At 37.6% G+C, this 22,794-nt stretch overlaps 1 protein-coding gene across 1 annotated transcript in view; it reads left to right on the top strand.

Annotated features, from left to right (window-relative positions):
- The window catches only part of GABA-B-R3 (gamma-aminobutyric acid type B receptor subunit 3), a 336,872-nt gene that overhangs the window by 276,205 nt on the left and 37,873 nt on the right, over positions 1-22,794 (top strand). Inside the window, 2 exon segments of the mRNA XM_067108995.1 lie at positions 13,043-13,204; positions 19,436-19,539. Coding sequence (XP_066965096.1) covers positions 13,043-13,204; positions 19,436-19,539 — 266 coding nt within the window.

Here is a 22,794-nt window from a genome sequence, read left to right as displayed (position 1 = left end):
ATAACTGCCACGCTGTTTCGCAGTATGAGATCCCTGGAGGGAAATCTCTCTCGTCTTTCTCACCTCTATCATCCCATTTGTTCGCCTCACCTTAATTTCGTTTCTCCTGTTCTCCCTGCTCGATATTATTTCCCTCTTTTCACTTGACGTTAGCTTTTCCTTCTCAACCAGTTTCTATTTTGTTTCACCCGTTTACGGCCCTCTCCGTCATCACCTTCCATCTTTTCCACCCTGTTTGTCATTCCCTCCATCACTTATCTTGTTTCGCCTGTTCATCCTGTTTATCATCCTCTGTGGTACTTCCCCTCTTTTCCTCTCACCGACCAGACATATTTCTTCTGGAAACCTCCCCCCACACCGTCCCCACCCCCTCCTCACCCGCTCCCTCTTTTGACCAACTCCCCCACCCATAATAGAAAGTGCATTTGCGAGATGATCCGTGGAGGTTGCCGGCCTTGCATTGACCAAGTCCTTGATGAGGGGGACCAAGAATACATCGTTAACTTCCGCGGGACAATGCACCGGACCCGCATTGTTGCGCGACGGCCGAATATCGATGAATGCATTGCTGTTTGATCGAGAGATATCGGTGGGAGTCGCTGCCCAAATAGACACACAGATCCGGACAGTTCACCCGGAGGCCATTTCCATATGGAACTCTCTCTCTCTCTCTCTCTCTCTCTCTCTCTCTCTCTCTCTCTCTCTCTCTCTCTCTCTCTCTGTTCAATAATGGTATTTGTTTGTGACTGGTTGTTCCTTCTTATACTATGTTTTTGTCTACTCCTGAATAGACATTTGTTTATATTGCATATTCAAAGTCCTTTTATTGGAAATGGGTGATTTCCTTTTTTTTTTTTTTGCAAGATTGTTTTTCGTCCTTTTTCTTTTCTTCTGAACGGGATTGCACAGTCAAAGAGAGAATATGAACTCATATGGTCATTTTCTCATGTTTCTTTTCGATGCTTCATTCTTTTTAATAATTCCAGCAAATGATAATTAAAAAATCCGTTCATGGGAGGCTCTGAGAGGATGGCCTAGTAAATTTGTAAAGAAAAAAAATCGTGGGATTATCTTCAATTTAATAAGATTCAATGTATGACGTCAATTAATGTTTGTTACGACCATCAGTTTGATTCACATTACTCTTAAAGATTCATTGAGCCGACAGTTCAATGCGTCTTTCACTATCAATCAGAATTTTCTTAGATTTCTTTTGATTTCTGTTTTAGTTAAAACTTCAGGTCACCATCATCTGTTTAGTATAGATTCAATTATGGGTTAAAGTTTCAATTTATTATGACTTTGATATGTAGCCAACCATTAATTAAATATACTTTTCTCATCCAGCTTGAGTCATTCCTCACCATCAGTTAAAGCTTCACCTCACAGTCAGTTGATCTATATCCATATCCATATCCCAAATCAGTTTATACAATTCATTTTTTACTCTCATGTGGCAACTATTTCATCTCAAGCCCAAAGACCTTTATAACCATTAGTTGAATATTAACTAACTCTGTCTCTCCCATATTGCTCTCTCACTATCACAGATAACCTTTTACAGTCGTATCCATCCTTTTCACTGTCATATACCTCGTCATAACACTACAAAAAAAAAAAAGCTAAAAAAGTAAATTTTTGTCTTTCTTAGTTTTAAAAAGAAATATATTTTCTTCATGAGAGAAAGATAAAATTTCATTTGAAACAAAAATAGGGTACGATCAAATGTCTTTTAGATAAAATCTAAAAATCAGGGGGTGTTTAGGGAAAAATTATAACAAATTTTTACTTCCTTGGAAATGAGCAAAAATCTCATTATGCTCGAAAGAAATTAACAAGGTAAAAAATATGTTTTAGAGGGAAAAATGAAAGTAAAAATGCAAACAGTTATTTGAAAGAATATGAAAATGAATATAATAGAATATGTTTCTTGATAACCTGCAAATACTCGTTATATGTAAGGGACGATAAGTTATCAAGGACGAATAACTATCTTGCATTCTTGTGAAAACATACTGACGTTTATACGATCTCTCTCTCTCTCTCTCTCTCTCTCTCTCTCTTTAATTATTCCTTTACTGCTAATCTAAATTTTCAATGGAATGACGAATTTCGAATAAGCATGTATTAAGTCTTTTAACGAATTATGTGCTGGCCGGTGAAAGGCATATCCGGTGCAGGTGACATTTATGTTGACGTCGGTGGTTTCCACAGTTAGATACAGCGAGTATCTGACGCGTTCATATGTGCGTTCTGATCATGGCCAAAATGCATGGAGACAATGTGACAGATTGATGGAAGCGTTGTGATCCTTCGAACATTGAACTGGTGTCGTCACGCTTTTGGGGAGGAGTTATTAAGTGAGTGCGTGTATGTGTGCACTCTCTAATGGTATATTATGAGAGGAAAAAAAGTTAAGTATACATTAGTTTAACCAGACCACTGAGCTGGTTAACAGCTCTCCTAGGGCTGGCCCAAAGAATTAGATTTTATTTTACGTGGCTAATAAGTAATTGGTTACCTAGCAGCGGGACCTACAGTTTATTGTGGAATTCGAACCACATTATAATGAGAAATGAATTTCTATCACCAGAAATAAATTCCTCTAATCCTTCATTGGCCGGTTGGAGAATCGAACGCGGCCCCAGCAGGGTGCTAGCTGAGAACGATACTCACCCATCCAATGAGGAACCTATTATTAGACTCCATGTAACCGTTTTCTCAGTGGCTGTTCTTATCCGCTAACACTGCACAAAGAGCAAATCACCCAGCCTCAAATTGAAGTGAATAGCCATTATATGTTCCTCTCATTTAACAGCCACTGAGAAAACGGTTGCATGGAGCCACAGAAGTGAGTAGGATAGCTCATTAACAGATATTATGTGGAATACCCATTTTTGTGCTGCAGTGAAACTCCTCTGTTCTCCATTATGCCTTTTTATGTTTTAAATGTCTTTTCTTTATACACCATTTCAGGTTTTAATATATATGATATGTTTCTTTTAACAGGAATTCTGGGTTCATCCTGTGAGGACGAATATTTTTGAAGTGGTGCTATTTTAACATACTCTATGACATTTATTTTGATCTAGAATAATTATGATCGTTTTATTTTGTTTGGTGACCAGGTTGTTAGTCACTAGTATTAGTTGGTCTAGAATCATTAATTCGATGGATTGTGTCTGAATTCCCTCTAGTTATGATTTCCATTTTTAGGGAGTGTGAGTCACTCCATTTCATGACCATAGCTTTTGCTGAAATACTGTCGTTAAATTTGCAAATAAAGTCAAGTTTTGTATCTCGGCATTTTATTCCAGTAGGCCATTGTTTGAGGATAGATTCAGTGAGAGGAGTCGACAAGAGAGAATGTGCTGACTCAGTGCTGGCCATTGCTACCAGAGAGTCTTAGGGATGTAAGATGATAGGATGCTGTTCTTAAAACAGGTGCAGTAAGCGATTATGACCCTAATTGACCTTGTGTAGGGTCATAACACATGGTAGTTTGTTTAGATTAAGACGGCCGTATGCCACACGGCCCTTGCCTAAAGACGTCCGTAAGGTACGTGTGGTAAGGACCTAAAGGAAATAAGAGCCCGGGTGTGAACCTCTGGACTGCTCGACCAACAAAAGTCACTTGACCTTCCGTTTGATGCTTTATTGTTCATGATCTGTTTATTTCATCGTTCGAGTTAATTCGAATCTTATCTCTAGTTTTATGTTGAGGTATATCTTGACAAAGAGCTAATTTACTAAGCAGACAGATATTCGTATTTAATGAAACAGACAAATACCCTGATGAAAGCAATTTACTGACAGATTTCCTTGTAATTCAACAGAAAGATGCATACAGCGGTTCAAGACAGCTGGACGAACTCAGACATTCAGTAAATACAATTAGAATTGCTGACAGATTTCTTTGAGAATGGACAAAGAGACGTAAACAGACATTCAGGCTTACTGACAGAGAAAGGTTTCTTGACAAATGGTCGGTTAAACGAAGAGGTACTCGGTGACAACAGCAGAGACGGGCACGGGAATGAAACTTCATTTGGTGGACATGAAAACTGAATTGCACCCATATAGGGAGAGGGGAATTCATAAACCTACATACAAACAAACTATCACAAGCAGAGTTATTCAGACAGACAATTAAATGCACAGTGACATTCACAGCGCACTCTCACTCTTCCATATATATATATATATATATATATATATATATATATATATATATATATATATATATATATATATATATATATATATATATATATATATATATATATATATATATATATATATATATATATATATATATATATATATATATATATATATATATATATATATATATTAATATATATTAAGCCATATGTAACTTAATCATTACTCTTTGATATACTATACTTAGGAATAACATGCACCCAAAGGAAATAATTTATGACATTTCATCTACCCTCAGGGATACGAAGCTTTTTGTTTCTTGGGGATAGGGCATGACTGACAGTGACTTCAGGCACTTGTAAAGGTTAACTGGTACACAGGATGCCTAGTACACCTTAGTTTAATGTCGAGATTTGATCTGCTTTCGATCCAGTGTTTGGATGGAAATATGATTAAATATAGTAGGCTCGGTGGTGATCTGGGCCAGGTGAGGCAAGCGATTTTGGTGATGCACAAGCATGTAATAATGAGGGTGATCTGTGCTTGGCTGCTGAGCTTACCACTTAAACTTGGGTTTGGCAATAAAACGTAGAGCTTACATGGTTCCCCCCTCAAAGTGGGCAAAAAAAATACAATAGAATCCAAGTGAGGAATGATACATGCATATACACCACACAGGCACTTTACAAAATATATACATGTATGAATTTGTAATGCAGTAAAACCCATAAAACAATAACGAAAAATGCATGACCATTCTAGACCCTTACTTAGATTGAAACATTAGGCGTGCTGATATGGTACTTAGGCATAAAAGTGTGAATTATTTATAAATAAATTAAGAAAGAGATTTGTTTTTTTGGCGATGAAATGTGAGACTGTTCCACACCATTCCTGAGTTTGGTGTTTGTAGTGCTGATATGGTAATGGGTTGCAATGAATGGCTGCAAACAAAGGTATACATACATAGTAATTTGATTAAAAAATTATATGCAGCTAGACACTGATAGGCATCATGCTAAAAATATTAGTATAAACATTTTTCACTGAATGGTTTCATTAAGTGCATACATGTATCACTGAGTGGTTTGACATACAATATATGCATTTTCCATGGATCAATTGTCAGTGGCACGATCAATTCTTATTATACATTGGTCCTAGTTGTTTGTCTTGTCAGATTTGCAGTCCGAACTTGGAGAAGTTGGTTTGGCATGGGTGTCATCATCCCCAGGTAGGCTGGTTTAAGCTTGATATTTACTCAGTCTTGTTACTGTGTATGAATATTTTGAAGGCTTTGTACAGGCATTCAGTGACTGAGTATGGTCCCCTGTATGACAGGGTTATGGGAGGCTTGTGGGTGTCATTTCTAACGAATTTGAAATGAAGGTGCTTAGCTGGCTTGGGATGAATGGCTTATTGGATGCTTTGTTTGTTTAAATGTATGGTCAGAATCTTCAGCAATCTTTTATTGGCTTGGAGGAATTCTGCTGGTACACAGACAGTCTCGTCAAACAGCACCTCAGTAAGAGAGGCATTGATTTCTGATTTTTTGGTGGTACCTAGACCAAGGAATAGCTGTGCATTCCAATTGGGTCTGTTACATCTGGCAGTGAGTGCTATTTTGAGGAACTGGTTGTTTCTGTTTGCCATGGTGTTGGTAGTCGGGATGTAAGCTGTGGTGCAATGTATGTTTGACCCCATATTGTGGAGGTGAAGGGAGGCCCTCTGCTGGAGATAATGTTGTCTGATATGCCAAAACAGCTGACTCAGCAATGAAGTGTTTTGGTAAGGGTACTCACTGTCAATTCTGTCATCTGGACTGCCTCCAGCCATTGGTTAGTTTTCTCTGTTGCTGTGAAGATATATCTGAAACAATTGGTGGGAGGGAGGGCCCCCACTTCTTCCATGTACAAATGGCCAAGCCATCATCTGGGTCATGGTAATTTGCTGATACCAGACTCTGTATGATGTATTATTTTGTTTATTCAGAACCTGATAACTGTTTTAAATTTTTTTCCCTCTGTGCCATATGAATTTTTCTGCACTTGTTTGGCTGCTCTGCCAGTTGGATGAAAGTGTCATTGGATGCGTTCAAACATCTTTCATTTGTAGAGATTTTTACTTATGAGGCATAGGCAGCCTGTGCTTGTGTCACAGAAGATCACTCGTCCAGTAGCACTGAAGGGGATGTCTTTCTGATGCAGACTTGTTATGGAAGTGCAGTAGTCCTCTGGTTTTAGGATCTTGTTGTTGGGCATTGGTGATTTCTTCATGATATACTCCAAGTTGAACCATATTAATTTCTGTTTTGGACAGGACATCAGTTAGTGGATATTTCTTTCCATAAATGTGTTTTACCATGCACCCAGATTCACAGTAGCAGATTGTTAACATTTCTGACAAGTGGGAAAGTGTGTCTGGTTTTTTGTTAGGGTGTAAACAAGTGGTTGATGGTTAGTCTAAATGGTGAAAGGTGTACCCATGAGTAGGTGTCAAAAATGTCTGGTACCCAGATGTATGGAGAAAATTTCTCAACTGATTGGGTAGTATTTTATTTCTGCTGGTGTCCTTTCCCACTAAAGAAGCCAGGTAGTTTGGTTGTACTGTTAATTTTCTTCACTATGTTGCTTGTATTGATGGTGAGGGTGAGTTTCACCTTGGGTCTGGGCAATGTTGGAAAGGAACCTTGAGTAGTAATTTACCATTCCCATGAATTCTTGTTTTGTTTTATGGTAGTTGTGATTGGGTATTTCTTTATAGCTAACACCTTGAAAATGGAGACGGTAAGCCATTTTCAATGAAATGCCCCTGGAACTTGATGGATGAGGCCCTGATGTTGCATTTGCTGGGATAGATGACTGGGCCATCATTTTCCAAAAGAGATAGTACAACCTTTGTGTGTTGCTGTGTTCTTCTCAGTTTCTAGAGAATGTAAGTATGTCATCAGTGGAGCATGGGCAGAAGGGAAGGTCCCCAAGTGTGTTGTCCATCAGCCTCTGGAATGTAGCCCCTGCATTCTTGTGGCTGAATGTTGAGCACTTGAAGGTGTATGTTGCACAAGGTGTGTTGATAATGAAACGTGAACTTAGAATTACCTCCTCATTAGGTGAGAAGATTCTGGCTCCATGGAAGGTGGAGGTATGTCCACCATGTTGGTGAAAGAGTTAGTGGTAAGGTCTTGTCTGGGGGTTAAGGCACCTGTAGCCTCTGCAGGGTTGCCATGAGAATTAGGTTTCTTGACCATGTGGAGGGCTGAATCCCAGTGCTGGAGGGCTTCTGGCAAAGACCCATCTGTTCCATCTCCTTGACGGCCTTCTGCTTAGTGAGTAGTGTACCTGGAGGCAGATGGCAGAAGTTGGAGTGGATCAAGGTACTCATTGTTTTGATATGATGATTGATGCTATGTTTAGTGGTTACACCAGGAGTCTGACAGATTTCTGCCTGGAAAACTTCAGGAATTCTTGCAGTAAGTGCCGTAGGTTTGTAGGCCTACCAATGAGATGGGTGCCTTTTTAGGCCCTGTAGAGATAAGCAAAATCTATGTGCAGATCATAGAGTCCAAGGAGTCATGCCAAGTAGGGACTGTTAAACATCAGTGATGTTGAATTCCCATCTGCTTTTTCTTTATATTAGCTGGAGGGCGAGGTTCCAGTGGCTGTATTATGGTATGGTTGTGCCAACTAGTTCTACCTGGGTGTCCAGCAATTATTGATTGTTGTCTCTTGATGCTGAAAGTATGGACCTGAAGCACCTGTGTCCACCAGGAACTGTTTGTGATGTAAAATCTGGTGGAGCAGGCATCTATTGATGTCATGGTGGCCACCCTGTTCATTTTTCTTTTGCTGCAATCTGAACTGCAATTCCTGGCTACTTTGTCGAACCTACGGTGATAGATGCACTGTCATGTATTTTGCAGCTGCCAGTGCACAGTGTTGGCTCATTCACTGTTGTGGTTGTCCTTGGGCTCACATATGATGTGGATGATATGTTATAAGGCCTTGGAGACTTCCAGCAACTATTTCACCTTCTTCAGTGGGTCTCCTATGGACATTCCTTCAGTCCTGGGCAAGGTGTTGCAGATGTCGGCTGGGAAACAGTGAAATAAAATCTCCCTGGTGACTTGCTCTTCTGGAGCTCAAGCTTATTTCACGACATCCTTATGGATATGTCCCTCAGTGGGATGTTGATTTAATTAAGGGCACGTCTGGCATGGGTAGGCATTGGTCAGGAGAACTAACTCTGTGGTCAGGAACTGGTGAAGATTTACACAGGCAATTCTCTTCCCTTTAGTGTTCAGCCAGTGCACAATGCATGGGAAGACGAAGTCTGGGGTCACCTTGAGGCTATAGCCCACATTTTTTTAGAACTTGAGGTATTTCAGTGAAATTGTTTCTCCATTCTCCGAAACCAGAAAGATGGCTCAGTTGGGAGGTTTATTTTATCTAAGGATGTCTCAAGATTATTTCTAAGTTTTATCCACCGTTCTATAGAGACAATCATTTTAACAGTCAAGAGAGGTCTAGCTAGAATTTAAGCACTGTATTAGGCCATTAGTGGCTTTGTTTCAGAAAGCATGGCCATATTTAGTCTCTTAGTCACCAGGAGTTTGGTGTGAGTACCGTAATTTGTCTACTGATCAGAGTACAACTAACAGCTTTCAGGAGAAATTAAGCAAAAGCTAAGTACTGGAATTAGTCTGTTGGTGGCAGGTTGTTGTAAGGCGAGGCATGGCTAAAAACCATGCTGTCTACCTGGTTGCTCCGATGGGTCACCAGTGCATAATGTTAACTCATACACAAGATGCTCAGAACACACCAGTATAGTACCAAGAGATTTCATCCACTTTTGTTACAGCAAGCATATGGAAATGAGAAATATGGTAACAATAATAGGCCCAGTGGTTGCCTGGGCTAGGTGAGTCAAGTGATTCTGGTGATGCATGTGATATGCAGGCACTCTGTGATTGGCTGCTGAACTTGCCTGGTAAACCTTGGTTCGGATCCAAAGTGCAGAACTTACACAATCACGATGGTTGAATACATTGTCGTTATCATCCATGTTCAAACTAAGATAGGCATAGTATCGAATCCCAGTAAGAGTAGGATCACTATCATATGAATTCCCTTTGGATATGAGTAATTCTAAACATATTTTCAATTCATTATCAATGGCTTATTTGTTACTTCATACTAGGAAGCATAAAATACCATTTTGAACTAATGACACACAGTATATATATATATATATGTGTGTGTGTGTGTGTGTGTGTGTGTGTGTGTGCAGGGTTAACCATCACTCAAGATTTGAAACCCTACCAGAAGCAGCGGCCATATTGGACCTTGAGGCGCTTTGGTCTTGCCATGAGTCGGGTGCACCCAGCCCGAGTTCGTTCTCATTGTGTTCTGGCTCTGATAGCGAGCGAACATCCATTGTTCTCGCTCACCCATTCCACAGATCTGCTAACCTGTGCCCTATGTGTGACAGGCCACAGTTTAGGATACCCACAGACTGGATAATTCCTTTGGACTCCTACGGTAAGCCTAAGACAACTCGAGTATTTTGATGGCCTGTTTTTCCTCCTAGTGAAATATTTCTCGACTTTTTAATGAACCCCTCCAAGTAAATCCTGTGCTCTACGACGTGTATTTCTTTCTCTCCAATTATTTCAGTAAACCCTCCTTTTGACCCCTAGTTCAACCTTTTCTCAGCCATGGCCACCATTCATTTGAATGCTAGTTAATTCAAATTTGTGAACAGTGCGATATAAGTAAGTTTTGTTTGGCTGTGCCATTAGTGGGCATGTTGTTAATTAGTGAATCCTTATTACTTCAATTGGATGGTATTAGGGCTTCAATTCTCGCCAATCCTATAGTTAATTCGACACCTCTCTCTTCCAGAGGGATGTCTTTATCGTGAGTGACCGAGGACACTCAGCTCGCCCTTTCATTTGTCGCCTGGACTCATCCATGTGCGAAGGGACAAGGAATTTCACCTTTTTTAACACAGTCCTTTAAGGCTACAAAGCTTATTTGATTAATCACGTGTGCCCCTAGTTGTAATTAATTTATACACTATTGTTTTTATTGTTGAGTAAATGTAATTAATCATTAACTGAGTATAATACCCCTTGCAGTAACTTGACTAAAAAGAGTACTAAGGTTAGTAATCACCATCTTTCCATTTTTCTCATAAAAATTGGTTTTGTTTTACTGTCAGCCATTTCATAGCATTCCGTTGCCAAGGCCAAGGCTGGCAAGTAACTATGTACTCGTATATGTATATATATATATATATATATATATATATATATATATATATATATATATATATATATATATATACATACATACATACATATATATATACATACACATATATATATATATATATATATATATATATATATATATATATATATATATATGTATATATATATATTATATTTGTGTCATTAAACATGTTATATTATGCTTTCTGATGTGAAGTACCAAATATGCATATGTGTGTGCATGTGTGTGTTTTATATCTGCATTGGCTACAATTATCAAGAGCACTCTGCGGATTGCAAATTAAATTCAGTCCCCAAAAGAAAGAAAAAGTAAGAAAGTAAAAAACCTGAAGCCTTGAACCATAACCCCTATTAATAGATTGAAAACGAAGCCTTGCGTTGGTGGAATTTCATTCATGTCCAATTCAGGTCTCGTGAGAAGAGAAGAGGGGCAAACGAAAGCAATAGACCGCAATGCTATCAAGCTTTTGTTCGAATTAAAAAGATGGAGAGTGATGTCAGGCACAATTGTTCATTTTGGGGTGAGAAAGAGAGTGAGTGTGTGCTTGTGTGTGTGTGTTTGTGTGAGTGAAATCATTCTTGATAGACAAGAGGATGGACAGAAATTATTGGTGGGTTGTTATCATGACTGTGGAGGGGGGACTAAAATGCGCGTGCGAGCACGCGCACACACCCGTATATACACGTATATACATATAATATATATATATATATATATATATATATATATATATATATATATATATATATGTGTGTGTGTGTGTGTGTGTGTGTGTGTGTGTGTGTGTATTAGAATCCACTGGTCACTGACAAACCACTGCACTGGTCACTTTTTGTCAGATAAGTATGCAATTTTTAATAACCACAATGCCCTCTTAGCTACTCGATTTCTTCACACTTTGGAAACTTTTTGCCACTACAAAGCCTAAGAAATAATTGAAGAGATTCTGAAGCTCGGGGCGAGGTTCGAACTCGCATCTGGGGTATCAGAATGAGGTAATGTTAACCACCAGACTACAAAGAAAGCTGTAATTCTTTTCCTGCTTATATGTACAGTATATGTACCTGTTGAATTCAGACAGATTTCCTGGAGCAGGAATAGATCCACCTTTACCATTATAACCAAGTGTGTAATTGTTATATATATATATATATATATATATATATATATATATATATATATATATATATATATATATATATATATATATATATATATATACATATGTGTGTGTGTAGTGTGTGTAGTGTAGTATACATGTATATGTATACATATATATATATATATATATACATATACATATACATATACATATACATATACATATACATATATATATATATCTGCCAGCAGAGAAATATTTTGAAGGGCATATTCCAAAATCGTTCATCCACTGTTTTTATCGCTAAGGTTGTTTGCAACTACTTTTGTTGTGGTTCATTCCAAGTTACTTTTTTATCACATTTGCTATTAGATAAGCTGCGTTCTTTTGAGTTTGTTATACCCAAGGTTGCTTTCCTTTTGAAGTTGTTATTTCCAGAGATCCGCTTCCTATTTGTTATATCCAAGGCTTAGTGCTTTTGTAGCTGATTTTCCAAGTTTGAGTTCACTTGCCTTTTTTTTTAATGTTTTTGGGACTTTTTCAGTTGGTATTTGCAACGTGAATAACTTTTGTATGTTTTTTGCAAGGTTGAGTTCCTTTTGCAGTTGATATTCCCAAGATTGCATTCTGATACAGATGTTACCTCTAGAGGTGTGCTCAGTTACAGTTCTTACCAATAAAGCTTCTCTCTGTTGCAGTTTCTATTTCCAAGATTGCATTCTGTTGTATATACATGCCAAGTCTGAGTTTACTTTTCTCTAGAGAGGTTGGATCAATGCTTGCGTTCTGTTATATTTGTTATTTTCAAGGTGTTTACTGTGTAAATTCAAAAGTTAAATTTAGAAAAATAGTTTTTGAGGTGAATGCAGTATCATTATTTCCAGCGTTTATTGTATTCTGTTTATATTGTGAAGAAGTCTTTGTTTAAACACTTTTCAACTGTATTAAGTCTAGAGTTTTCCTATTATGCTCAAACTATGTGCGCCAAAACTTTAAGGTAATAAGGTTTCTTTTAAAAAAAAGTTTTATTGCTTCTATTTAATTTAGATTTCCATATTATTTCCATAACTCCATTTATGAAACTAGTATTTTATTATAAAAAATAACAATTGAAATTTTTTGTTATTTCAAAATTATCGATATAACTTCAAAATTTATCCGTAAAAAGCAGTATTTTTATATTTATTTGTTTGCACAAAATCTGGGGAAAAAATGTTTTTAATTGTTGTCTCTCCATTTTATCAACCTCAGAGATCGTAGCATCATTAAAATTTCACTTTCTTATTATTGCATACCAGTTGTTTGCGCTAAGCATGATACAAAACCTGTTTCTAATCATTTTCAGTCATTTTTATCGCCTTGAACAGCTCCTCAGAGATAGCAGCAGTATTAAGAGTTCCAGATCTCACCATTGCTCAAAATGATTCGCACCAAACTGCGAAGCAGATTTCAATTCTTGTGTCTTTTTGTTCCCTTGGAACAGCTCCTCAAGGATAAGCAGCTGATAACACTCATCATGGTGCTTCTGGCCGTCGACGTGATGATCGTCAGCGCCTGGGTAGGAGTCGATCCCATGACTCGACACCTTCACAACCTGACGCTCGAGAGATCGATGGAGGAGAGGGGCGTGGTCTATCAGCCACAGGTAAATTGGTAGTTAGCTTTGCTGTTTCTTTATCACTGATGTATGGCTGCCCATCAGGCAAAAGAGAGAAATTAGTCTGTGTGCACGTGCGTGTGTGTGCGTGTGTATGTGTATGCGTGTGTCCATTGTTCGGAATTAAAAGATTCTCAGCGGTCTGCAAACTCAAAAATATCGCAAGATTGCTGCGTAGAAAATTAAGTTTTATGGGCTCTCTCTCAAAATTTTGTGAGTATTTGGATTTTTTAAACAACGCTTTTGTGTGAGAAGTCGTATAGATTATGTGCAGGTGCCTGGCAAACTTCTAGTTTTAAATAGCTACTGAAAAAACTCTTACGGCAATCATTACTTTAAAAAATATACCTAAAATATACCTTCAGTACATAGCATAGTTCTTGATTTCATCTGACTTTGAAAGAAACTCTGCAAGTACTTGATATTGAGTGATTGTTAGTAATATGATGTACATGTTCTTAAAATTGAATGTGTCATTAAGATTCTATTGTCATTATCTAATACAGGTGATATCTATTACAAATGAATTCAAATAAGTATTTACAACTCTTTTTACTTTTTTTCTATTTGAAAAGTTAATATGAAGTTCGTATAAAAGTCATTTCACCTAGCAATAGACACTAAGACAAACATCTTCCACTGGGGATTTGAATCTCTGACCTGAGATTTACCCGGTTAATACTATATCCACTCAGCCACAGAGGGTTCAAGTCCCAAGAAAATGTTTGCCTTATGAACCACTAAATTAGTGAAATGAGTTTCTTTCTGCTCTCAAGCTCTTTTGAATGCAGCGTGTTAGGTGAAATTTTGGGACAACTGGTGTTTCTTCGGTCAGTATTCAAATTTTTTAGATTTATGAACAATCATTGCTCCCAGCATCATCATAACGTCTGTTGCAATTGTTTGCAGCTCTTGTATGCGTGTTTTTTTATTAGATTTTTTTAATTGTGAAGCGACGTTAATTTCACACCATGACCCACCCAGTTTATTTAGGGTTTTGACCAGCTTGAGCATTCATGTTGCTGTAAATTTAAACAAAAATGCTCTCTCAGATAACCTTAATTTCATCCGAATCAGTAATTGTATAAAATATTAATGCACAGAACGACCCCTAAGTTTCTTTAAAGGACCAGTTATATGTACCTGAAATTGAAAATCAAATGTGTCTGAAAACTGGTGGTCACTTTGAAGGTAACACAAAATTGTTTTTTTGGTGACAACTTCCAGAAAGTATCTAAGGTCTTCAGTGAACACAAACATTTCCTGATGAGGCTAGTCCGAAAATCTAGCTTTATCAGCTGATGGTCAGTTTCGGGATATAACAAATTGTTTGAATGAATGTAGATACAAAGTGAATGCATGGTTGCATGTCCCGGGATAGTTCGAGAATTGTTATTTATATCATTAAAGGTCTACCAAAGTGTAGAAAAACATCGTCATTTTATAAATAGTAGCTGCATTCTTTAAACTGTTGTTGTTTAAAAGAAAACAGTATACCGAAAGGAAAAAGCATTAGCTTAACAACAACTATGATAATGATACTAAGATAATTAGAAATATAACTAATCATAATTCAGAATAATAAAACACTCAATCTCTGGCAACCCAACCCACTCTCCAGTATTTATAGAACACATTCTCCCTTCCTTTGTCATTCCTCGACACATTCTCCCTTCCTTTGTCATTCCTCGACACATTCTCCCTTCCTTTGTCATTCCTCGACACATTCTCCCTTCCTTTGTCATTCCTCGACATATTCTCCCTTCCTTTGTCATTCCTCGATACATTCTCCTTTCCTTTGACATTCCTGAACACATTCTCCCTTCCTTTGTCATTTCTCAACACATTCTCCCTTCCTTTGTCATTCCTCTCCACATTCTCCCTTCCTCTATCATTCCTCTCCACATTCTCCCTTCCTTTATCATTCCTCGACACATTCTTCCTTCCTTCGTCATTCCTCGACACATTCTCCCCTCCTTTGTCATTCCTCAACACATTCTCCCTTCCTTTGTCATTTCTCGACACATTCTCCCTTCCTTTGTCATTCCTCGACACATTCTCCCTTCCTTTGTCATTTCTCGACACATTCTCCCTTCCTTTGTCATTCCTCGACACATTCTCCCTTCCTTTGTCATTCCTCGACACATTCTCCCTTCCTTTGTCATTCCTCGACACATTCTCCCTTCCTTTGTCATTTCTCGACACATTCTCCCTTCCTTTGTCATTTCTCGACACATTCTCCCTTCCTTTGTCATTCCTCGACACATTCTCCCTTCCTTTGTCATTTCTCGACACATTCTCCCTTCCTTTGTCATTTCTCGACACATTCTCCCCTTCCTTTGTCATTCCTCGACACATTCTCCCTTCCTTTGTCATTCCTCAACACATTCTCCCTTCCTTTGTCATTCCTCAACACATTCTCCTTCCTTTGTCATTCCTCGACACATTCTCCCTTCCTTTGTCATTTCTCGACACATTCTCCCTTCCTTTGTCATTCCTGGACACATTCTCCTTCCTTTGTCATTCCTGGACACATTCTCCCTTCCTTTGTCATTCCTCGACACATTCTCCCTTCCTTTGTCATTCCTCGACACATTCTCCCTTCCTTTGTCACTTCTCGACACATTCTCCCTTCCTTTGTCATTTCTCAACACATTCTCCCTTCCTTTATCATTCCTCGACACATTCTCCCTTCCTTTGTCATTCCTCGGCATATTCTCCCTTACTCTGTCATTTCTCGACACATTTTCCCTTCCTTTGTCATTCCGTGACACATTCTCCTTTCCTTTGTCATTCCTCGACACATTCTCCCTTCCTTTGTCATTCCTGTCATTTCTCCTTACTCATTCATCACATTTTCCTTTTTGACATTCCGTGACACATTCTCCCTTCCTTTGTCATTCCTCGACACATTCTCCCATCCTGTGTCATTCCTCAACACATTCTCCCTTCCTTTGTCATTCCTCGACACATTCTCCCTTCCTTTGTCATTTCTCGACACATTCTCTCTTCCTTTGTCATTTCTCGCCACATTCTCTCTTCCTTTGTCATTTCTCGACACATTCTCTCTTCCTTTGTCATTCCTCGACACATTCTCTCTTCCTTTGTCATTTCTCGACACATTCTCCCTTCCTTTGTCATTCCAGGACACATTGTCCCTTCCTTTGTCATTCCTCTGTGACCTGGCGTCGGTAACCTAAATGTTGCGACCCCAGTTTTAGTAACGATTGATCAATCAATAAATCATCTGTGACCTTTCTGAGTTTCACTTGATCGAAGCGTTAGTAAACAAAAACTGTGTTCTCAAGTCTCGTTCCAAGCTATCAATTTTCCATAACACCGCTCTCCGAAAAGGTAGACTCTTACCACGATAATAACACAAATAATAACGTCATGAAACTCGTATACCATGATTTCGTTTTAGGAGTGAGGAGTTAAGAGAAATTCGCTATAAGGTCTTAGATTAGCAAATGCGTCGTGTATTGTCATAGAAACGAATACATAATTATCTTTTGGATTATACATTTATTTGGGAATCGTCTCAGATTCAGTGAACACCCAACCATCTCAGAATAGGTAAGGAAATAAGAAACAAATAAATAAAGACTTTTGTAGAAGGCGTTTAGAAAAAAAGTTGTTAAAGACCTTTTTCATTAACAGTAAGAATCTTGTTAGTAGAATTAAATTATCTGTAAAGTTACCTCAGTCAAGAGATCATCTCTGGTTGAAAAACTGTACTCTTACAGGCAAAATAAGATGGATAAATGTAGGCATGAAATAGCTCTTAAATACAGATGCTTCCCACAAAGCAGGATAAAAGGTTTTCGTGGGATGTTCTACCCGAAAAGAGGGAACCCGAGAGAAATTATTTTCATAAGAAAAACAAATAATGAAGTGACAATGCAAAAAAAAAAAAAAAATCACAGGAAAAAATATACACGAGCCAACGATCCCAACTGGGCTGTGATCAGGCACTGATTAAATTTGACGCCAGTCGAAGGTTGCAAGATTTGCCACCATCGAAATCATTCCATGTCTCTATCGATGCCCGTCAACAGTATCTGACCGAGAGGGAATTCCCAGATGAATGTGATAATCAAATTTCATCAAAATCCGTATATCAGTTCTCGAGATATGTATCACAACAGAGGCAAGGGCTGTTGAAAACAATGATATGCTTTTATGGGTTGACAAGGCGAACATCACGGGTTTTTGGGCGTGGCTCCAGCGATACGATCCAGATCGGTAATTAGGTAAGTCATCATTCATTCCGAACGTTGAGGGAATGAAGTTACATCGTGTCAAGTGGTGACTGACAGCGCTTGAAACTAGTTGCACAGTAGATTGCACGGCCAGATACACACACGGCGGTTCTGGCTTTTCTTTCCAAAAGAAAATGACTGAGTAATCCGGATTGCAATTTTGTGAGGTGTCCTTCGTTGATGAGACTACCCTTGCAATCAAAAATATATTTCCCAAGACGTAAGAATGTAAGAAGAAAAAAATTCGGAACTTGGCATTCATGAATTCATCTCAAATGACGCGTTTGAAGTCGATATGCAACATCGTCGAAACAAATGTACTGTTAACGTTCATTAAAATCAACATTTCCGGTTCACATTTCGAATGCTTCTGAATGTCAGTGGAAAAAAGAACCCCATCGACATCTCCCCCCCCCCCACCCCCGCCACCCCCAACAGCCCCTGCACCCTTCCATCCGAACCAAACGAAAACAATTGAAATCAGAAAAAAGAGAAAGAAATTACCTTAATTGCTTCCGTATGAAGGGACCTCAAAAGTCCAATTTAAAGTATGGGATTATCATGGCCGAGTGGGGATGCTCTCTCTTTCTGTTCGTCCGTTCATCCGTTTTCACAAATGATTTGGGCTAACAAAATTTGCACACACACGCACATATATGTATATATATGCACACACACACATATATATATATATATATATATATATATATATATATATATATATATATATATATATATATATATATATATATATATATATATATATATATATGCGCGTTTGTTTAAGGGTCTACATAAATAAAAGATGGGGTGGGGAAGGAGCGTCTTGAAACCGCAAACCTCCGCCATGGTGATCCATCCACCACTTTCTCCTCAATAGGTGTATGATATGGACCCGGATGTCTCCAAAGTGTAATTGCACGTTGCCAGTCACTGTCTGTGCAGTCATTGCGAACAAACAAAAACCAACAAAATAATTACACTGAAAACCTACCCGACCTGGCGGAAGTAACTGATAGTTCTTTACAGAATATTTCAGTAGATTTTTGGTGCTGTTACAAGCGGAAAAGGGACATATGGAGACCCGGAAGTTGCCAGAGCACGTGCGCCATTTAAGTGCACAAATACCACATGGAATCACATTGACACCATGTGACAAGTACAAATAATTCCACATTGACTTTTATCCTCGCTGATGCTGAAGTGGATAAAGATTTGCTGTTCCTTGCCTTGACATGCAAGGTTGTTGAAACCCTCAGCGCGTTCCTTGTGGTCAGTGTGCTTTGGTGTGTATATATTGATGTGTATGTCTTTTGTATGTATATATTGATGTGTATGTCTTTTGTATGTATATATTGATGTGTATGTCTTTTGTATGTATGTATTAATGTGTATGTCTTTTACGTGTGCAGTTGTACAGATTTCATATTTATGCAATGCTTGATTATATATCAGGAATTGTATGCTGCATTTGTATTTTTATGTAAAAAGGACACGCTTTTTAATTTACTTTCTCATTGGACTACCATCCTTTGAAGGCACACATGAAAAACTGTTTTTTTAAGAGCTAACTTCTGTAAAAAATGAAAAAAAAGAGGGCTGCAAGCGAAGAATTTTTTTTAGCAAAGTAATTTTTTTTATGTTGCGTTTTTCATTTGAATTTGGGATGATTCAACAAATTAATAACCGAAAATATGGAAACGCCATGTCATGAATTGATACAAGAAAGTTAAATATTAAATACTTAATTTTTTTCTAGTGTAGTTGAGTCCATTCATCAACATCTCATTTTCAGAAGCTAAAAGTTTATTTTCTTTGTGGTGGCAGGATCTCAACTCGGGGAGAGAGAGAGAGAGAGAGAGAGAGAGAGAGAGAGAGAGAGAGAGAGAGAGAGAGAGAGAATATGGGCACAAAGAGAAAAAAGTGAATAAAATATTAAAACATTTTTGTTCATCAGGTTGAAGTATGCCGCAGCGCACACACAAGCGAGTGGTTGGGTGCGTTCTATGTATATAAAGGACTCCTCGTCGCTGTTGGAGTCTACATGGCCTGGGAAACGAGGTAAGATTTGTATATATATATATATATATATATATATATATATATATATATATATATATATATATATATATATATATATATATATATATATATAAATATATATATATATATATATATATATATACGAACTGTGTGTGTGTGTATGTATATAGACGAACTTCAAACTACAAGTGTCATTTATTATTAAATTCAGTCAGCCACGGAGTCAACAATGAATGGGAATTTGTAAGTGATAAGCGATCTGTCACCAGCTGGACTCGAACCACGGAACAGCTGGGGAACAACGACTTTTCAGGGGCGCTGTCATTAGGCTATCAAGAGCCTAATGGTAGCGTCTCAACTATTCGATGGTTCGAGTCCACCTGGGAAGGATCGCTTATCACTTACAAATTCCCCGTCACTGTTAATGATTCCGAGGTTTAGTGAATTAGATACTAAACGACATTTATTGCTTATTGTTTGTCACGGTGCATGCAATAAAAACTTGTGTGTGTATGTATATATATATATATATATATATATATATATATATATATATATATATATATATATATATATATATATATATATGTGTGTGTGTGTGTGTGTGTGTGTGTGTGTATGTGCGTGTGTGTTTACACGCACACGTGTACAGGCATATAAAACACTGTATGTGAAATTCATCTATGACTCTGCAGTTGAAGGATGAAATTTGTTTGTAACGCTGTCTTGTTCTCTTTTGGAAACCACCTCCGATTAGGAGAAGCACTCCCTTGGAATTATATACACATACTGTATATGTATATATATATATATATATATATATATATATATATATATATATATATATATATGTGTGTGTGTGTGTGTGTGTGTATATATATATATTATATATATGTAGATATATATACTGTATAGACATACATATACATACATACCAGATTATATATAAAAGGAATGCCATCTTAACCTCTCTATTTCTTCACACTTTCCGAATACACTTATTACTATAAATCTGAGATCCAAATGAATAAATTTTGACGTCCGTAGCAGGACAGGATTTCTCCTTTTGGATCTTAGGCTTCGTAGTGACAAGCGTGTCCAAAATCAGTGACGTCAAGAAATTACGAGGGGAATGGCCTTTATGCTTTTTTAAAAAGTAGTAGCAATGTATCCACACTTCACGAGAGATGTGATTGTTTTGACTAAGTTAAGCTGACTCATGTCAACGCGGGGCTAGGCTAACTCATCGAGCAGCCCGTAAACCTCTCACTGGAGGCAGGACGGTGTTTTAGGGCAAAAGGAAATCATTTACGTTGAATAAAACATCAGAACAGCCTAATTATGATAGGATTGTATTTAATTATAAAATTATAGTCTTGTAAATCCATATCTAAGGTATCTCTTGTCTTTCTGCGTATTTCATGAACATTATTGTGGAAATGTGATGTCATTTGTCAGAGTAGACAATGCCACACCGTATTACATACCTCTTTGCCCATATAAAAACTGACACACACTTTTACAAATACATACATAGATACATACATACATACATACATATATATATATATATATATATATATATATATATATATATATATATATATATATATATATATATGTGTGTGTGTGTGTGTGTGTGTGTATTCGCTAGAAGTTGATTTTCCATTACCGGTGTGTGATTATAACGCCTGATTTCTTTTTTCTTTTTTGTACGGGTCTTCTTTCTTTAGTTTCTTATGTTTTTATGTTCGTCTGGCATCTTTTCCGATCTTTCCTTCCGCATTTTATATTTTGGTTTTTTCTTCCTTTATTTGTCGCTTTTTCCTCTTCAGAATGTTATTTGTTTAATTGCTCCTTTATTCTTCCTCACTCGCGTCCGGAAACCTCTAAAACCTGACCCGACTGCATCCATCAGAAAGAGGCGACCGGCGTCATTCTTTCTATCACGTCCAGTTTAAGGAACACAAAGGTCCCCTGGCCGTAATGAAGAAGAAGAAGAAGAAGAAGAAGAAGAAGAAGATGAAGAAGGAGGAGGAGGCCTTCCCTGTCTCTGTGCCTGTCTCTGTGCCTTCGCCGTGCACTATCAGGGGATCGCTCTTAGAACGGTGGAGGTACCTCTTGGGGCGGGGAAGGGGAACTTGGGTTCAGGAGTTGGGTAGGATATGTGGGTGGTTTTCTGGTGCCTTCGGTGGTCGTTAGGAGTAATCCTACGGTCCTAAAAGCCACTCAGAGAAGGTGGTATGAGACCAGATGTCCCTGTCAAGGACGATTCGCCACTTCGTTGAAATATTTTATATAAGAATGAGTTTGTTGTATCCTTTTCATTTTGTTCATTTATATATATATATATATATATATATATATATATATATATATATATATATATATATATATATATATATATATACATATATATAATATATATGTATATATATGTATGTGTGTATTTATATATAATACATATATATTATACACACACTCACACATATACACACACACATACACATATATATATATATATATATATATATATATATATATATATATATATATATATATATATATATATATATATATATATTGTGGTCTAGTGGTCATGGCACTTGCCTCACTGGCGAAACAGACCAGGATTGCTTCTAAGGAGAGACTTGATCGACTGATTGTCAGTAATCTAGCATCACAACTACCAGGATCACTGATCCAGGCATGTTCCTTTAAAACCCTTTGTGCCACTGTTGGCCTATGCAGTGAAATAGGTATCTGTTGGTAAGTCAACTGCATCACTTTTCATTTAGGATAACGAAGGGTATATGGCTAGTAGCTCCATCCCAAAATCATTGTTGAGAATCGAAAGTCATATGGTCATACTGTCATATTGATGTTTTTATCTGAGACACAAGTCAAAGGCTGAATTTTTAATCCCAGGGTTTAATGGCCCTGGCATTATTTATCGTCGTAACATCCCACATGCGCAAGGTATGGCTGTATACACTAGGTCTGGACGCTGGACGACCTATCTATCGTCAGAAAAATTTGGAGTGAGTTGCGTGCTTTGCATGATGTTTATGCTTTGCTTCAAATCCAAATTCGACGCTCTTTATATGACTTCTTCCGGTACAATGTTTATGTATTCTGCTTACCGCAATCCAAATATCGACGCTCTTTATATGACTGTCTCTTGGAGATGATTAGTATGGTTCAGTCACAGGATTCAAAAGCTTCTTTCATTATATGTGGAGACTTCAATGCAAAGCACAGTGAAGTGGCTTA

The sequence above is a fragment of the Macrobrachium rosenbergii genome, chromosome 9, assembly GCF_040412425.1.
Source record: "Macrobrachium rosenbergii isolate ZJJX-2024 chromosome 9, ASM4041242v1, whole genome shotgun sequence".
NCBI classification, from domain to species: domain Eukaryota; kingdom Metazoa; phylum Arthropoda; class Malacostraca; order Decapoda; family Palaemonidae; genus Macrobrachium; species Macrobrachium rosenbergii.
This window is presented reverse-complemented; position numbering and strand designations above follow the sequence as displayed.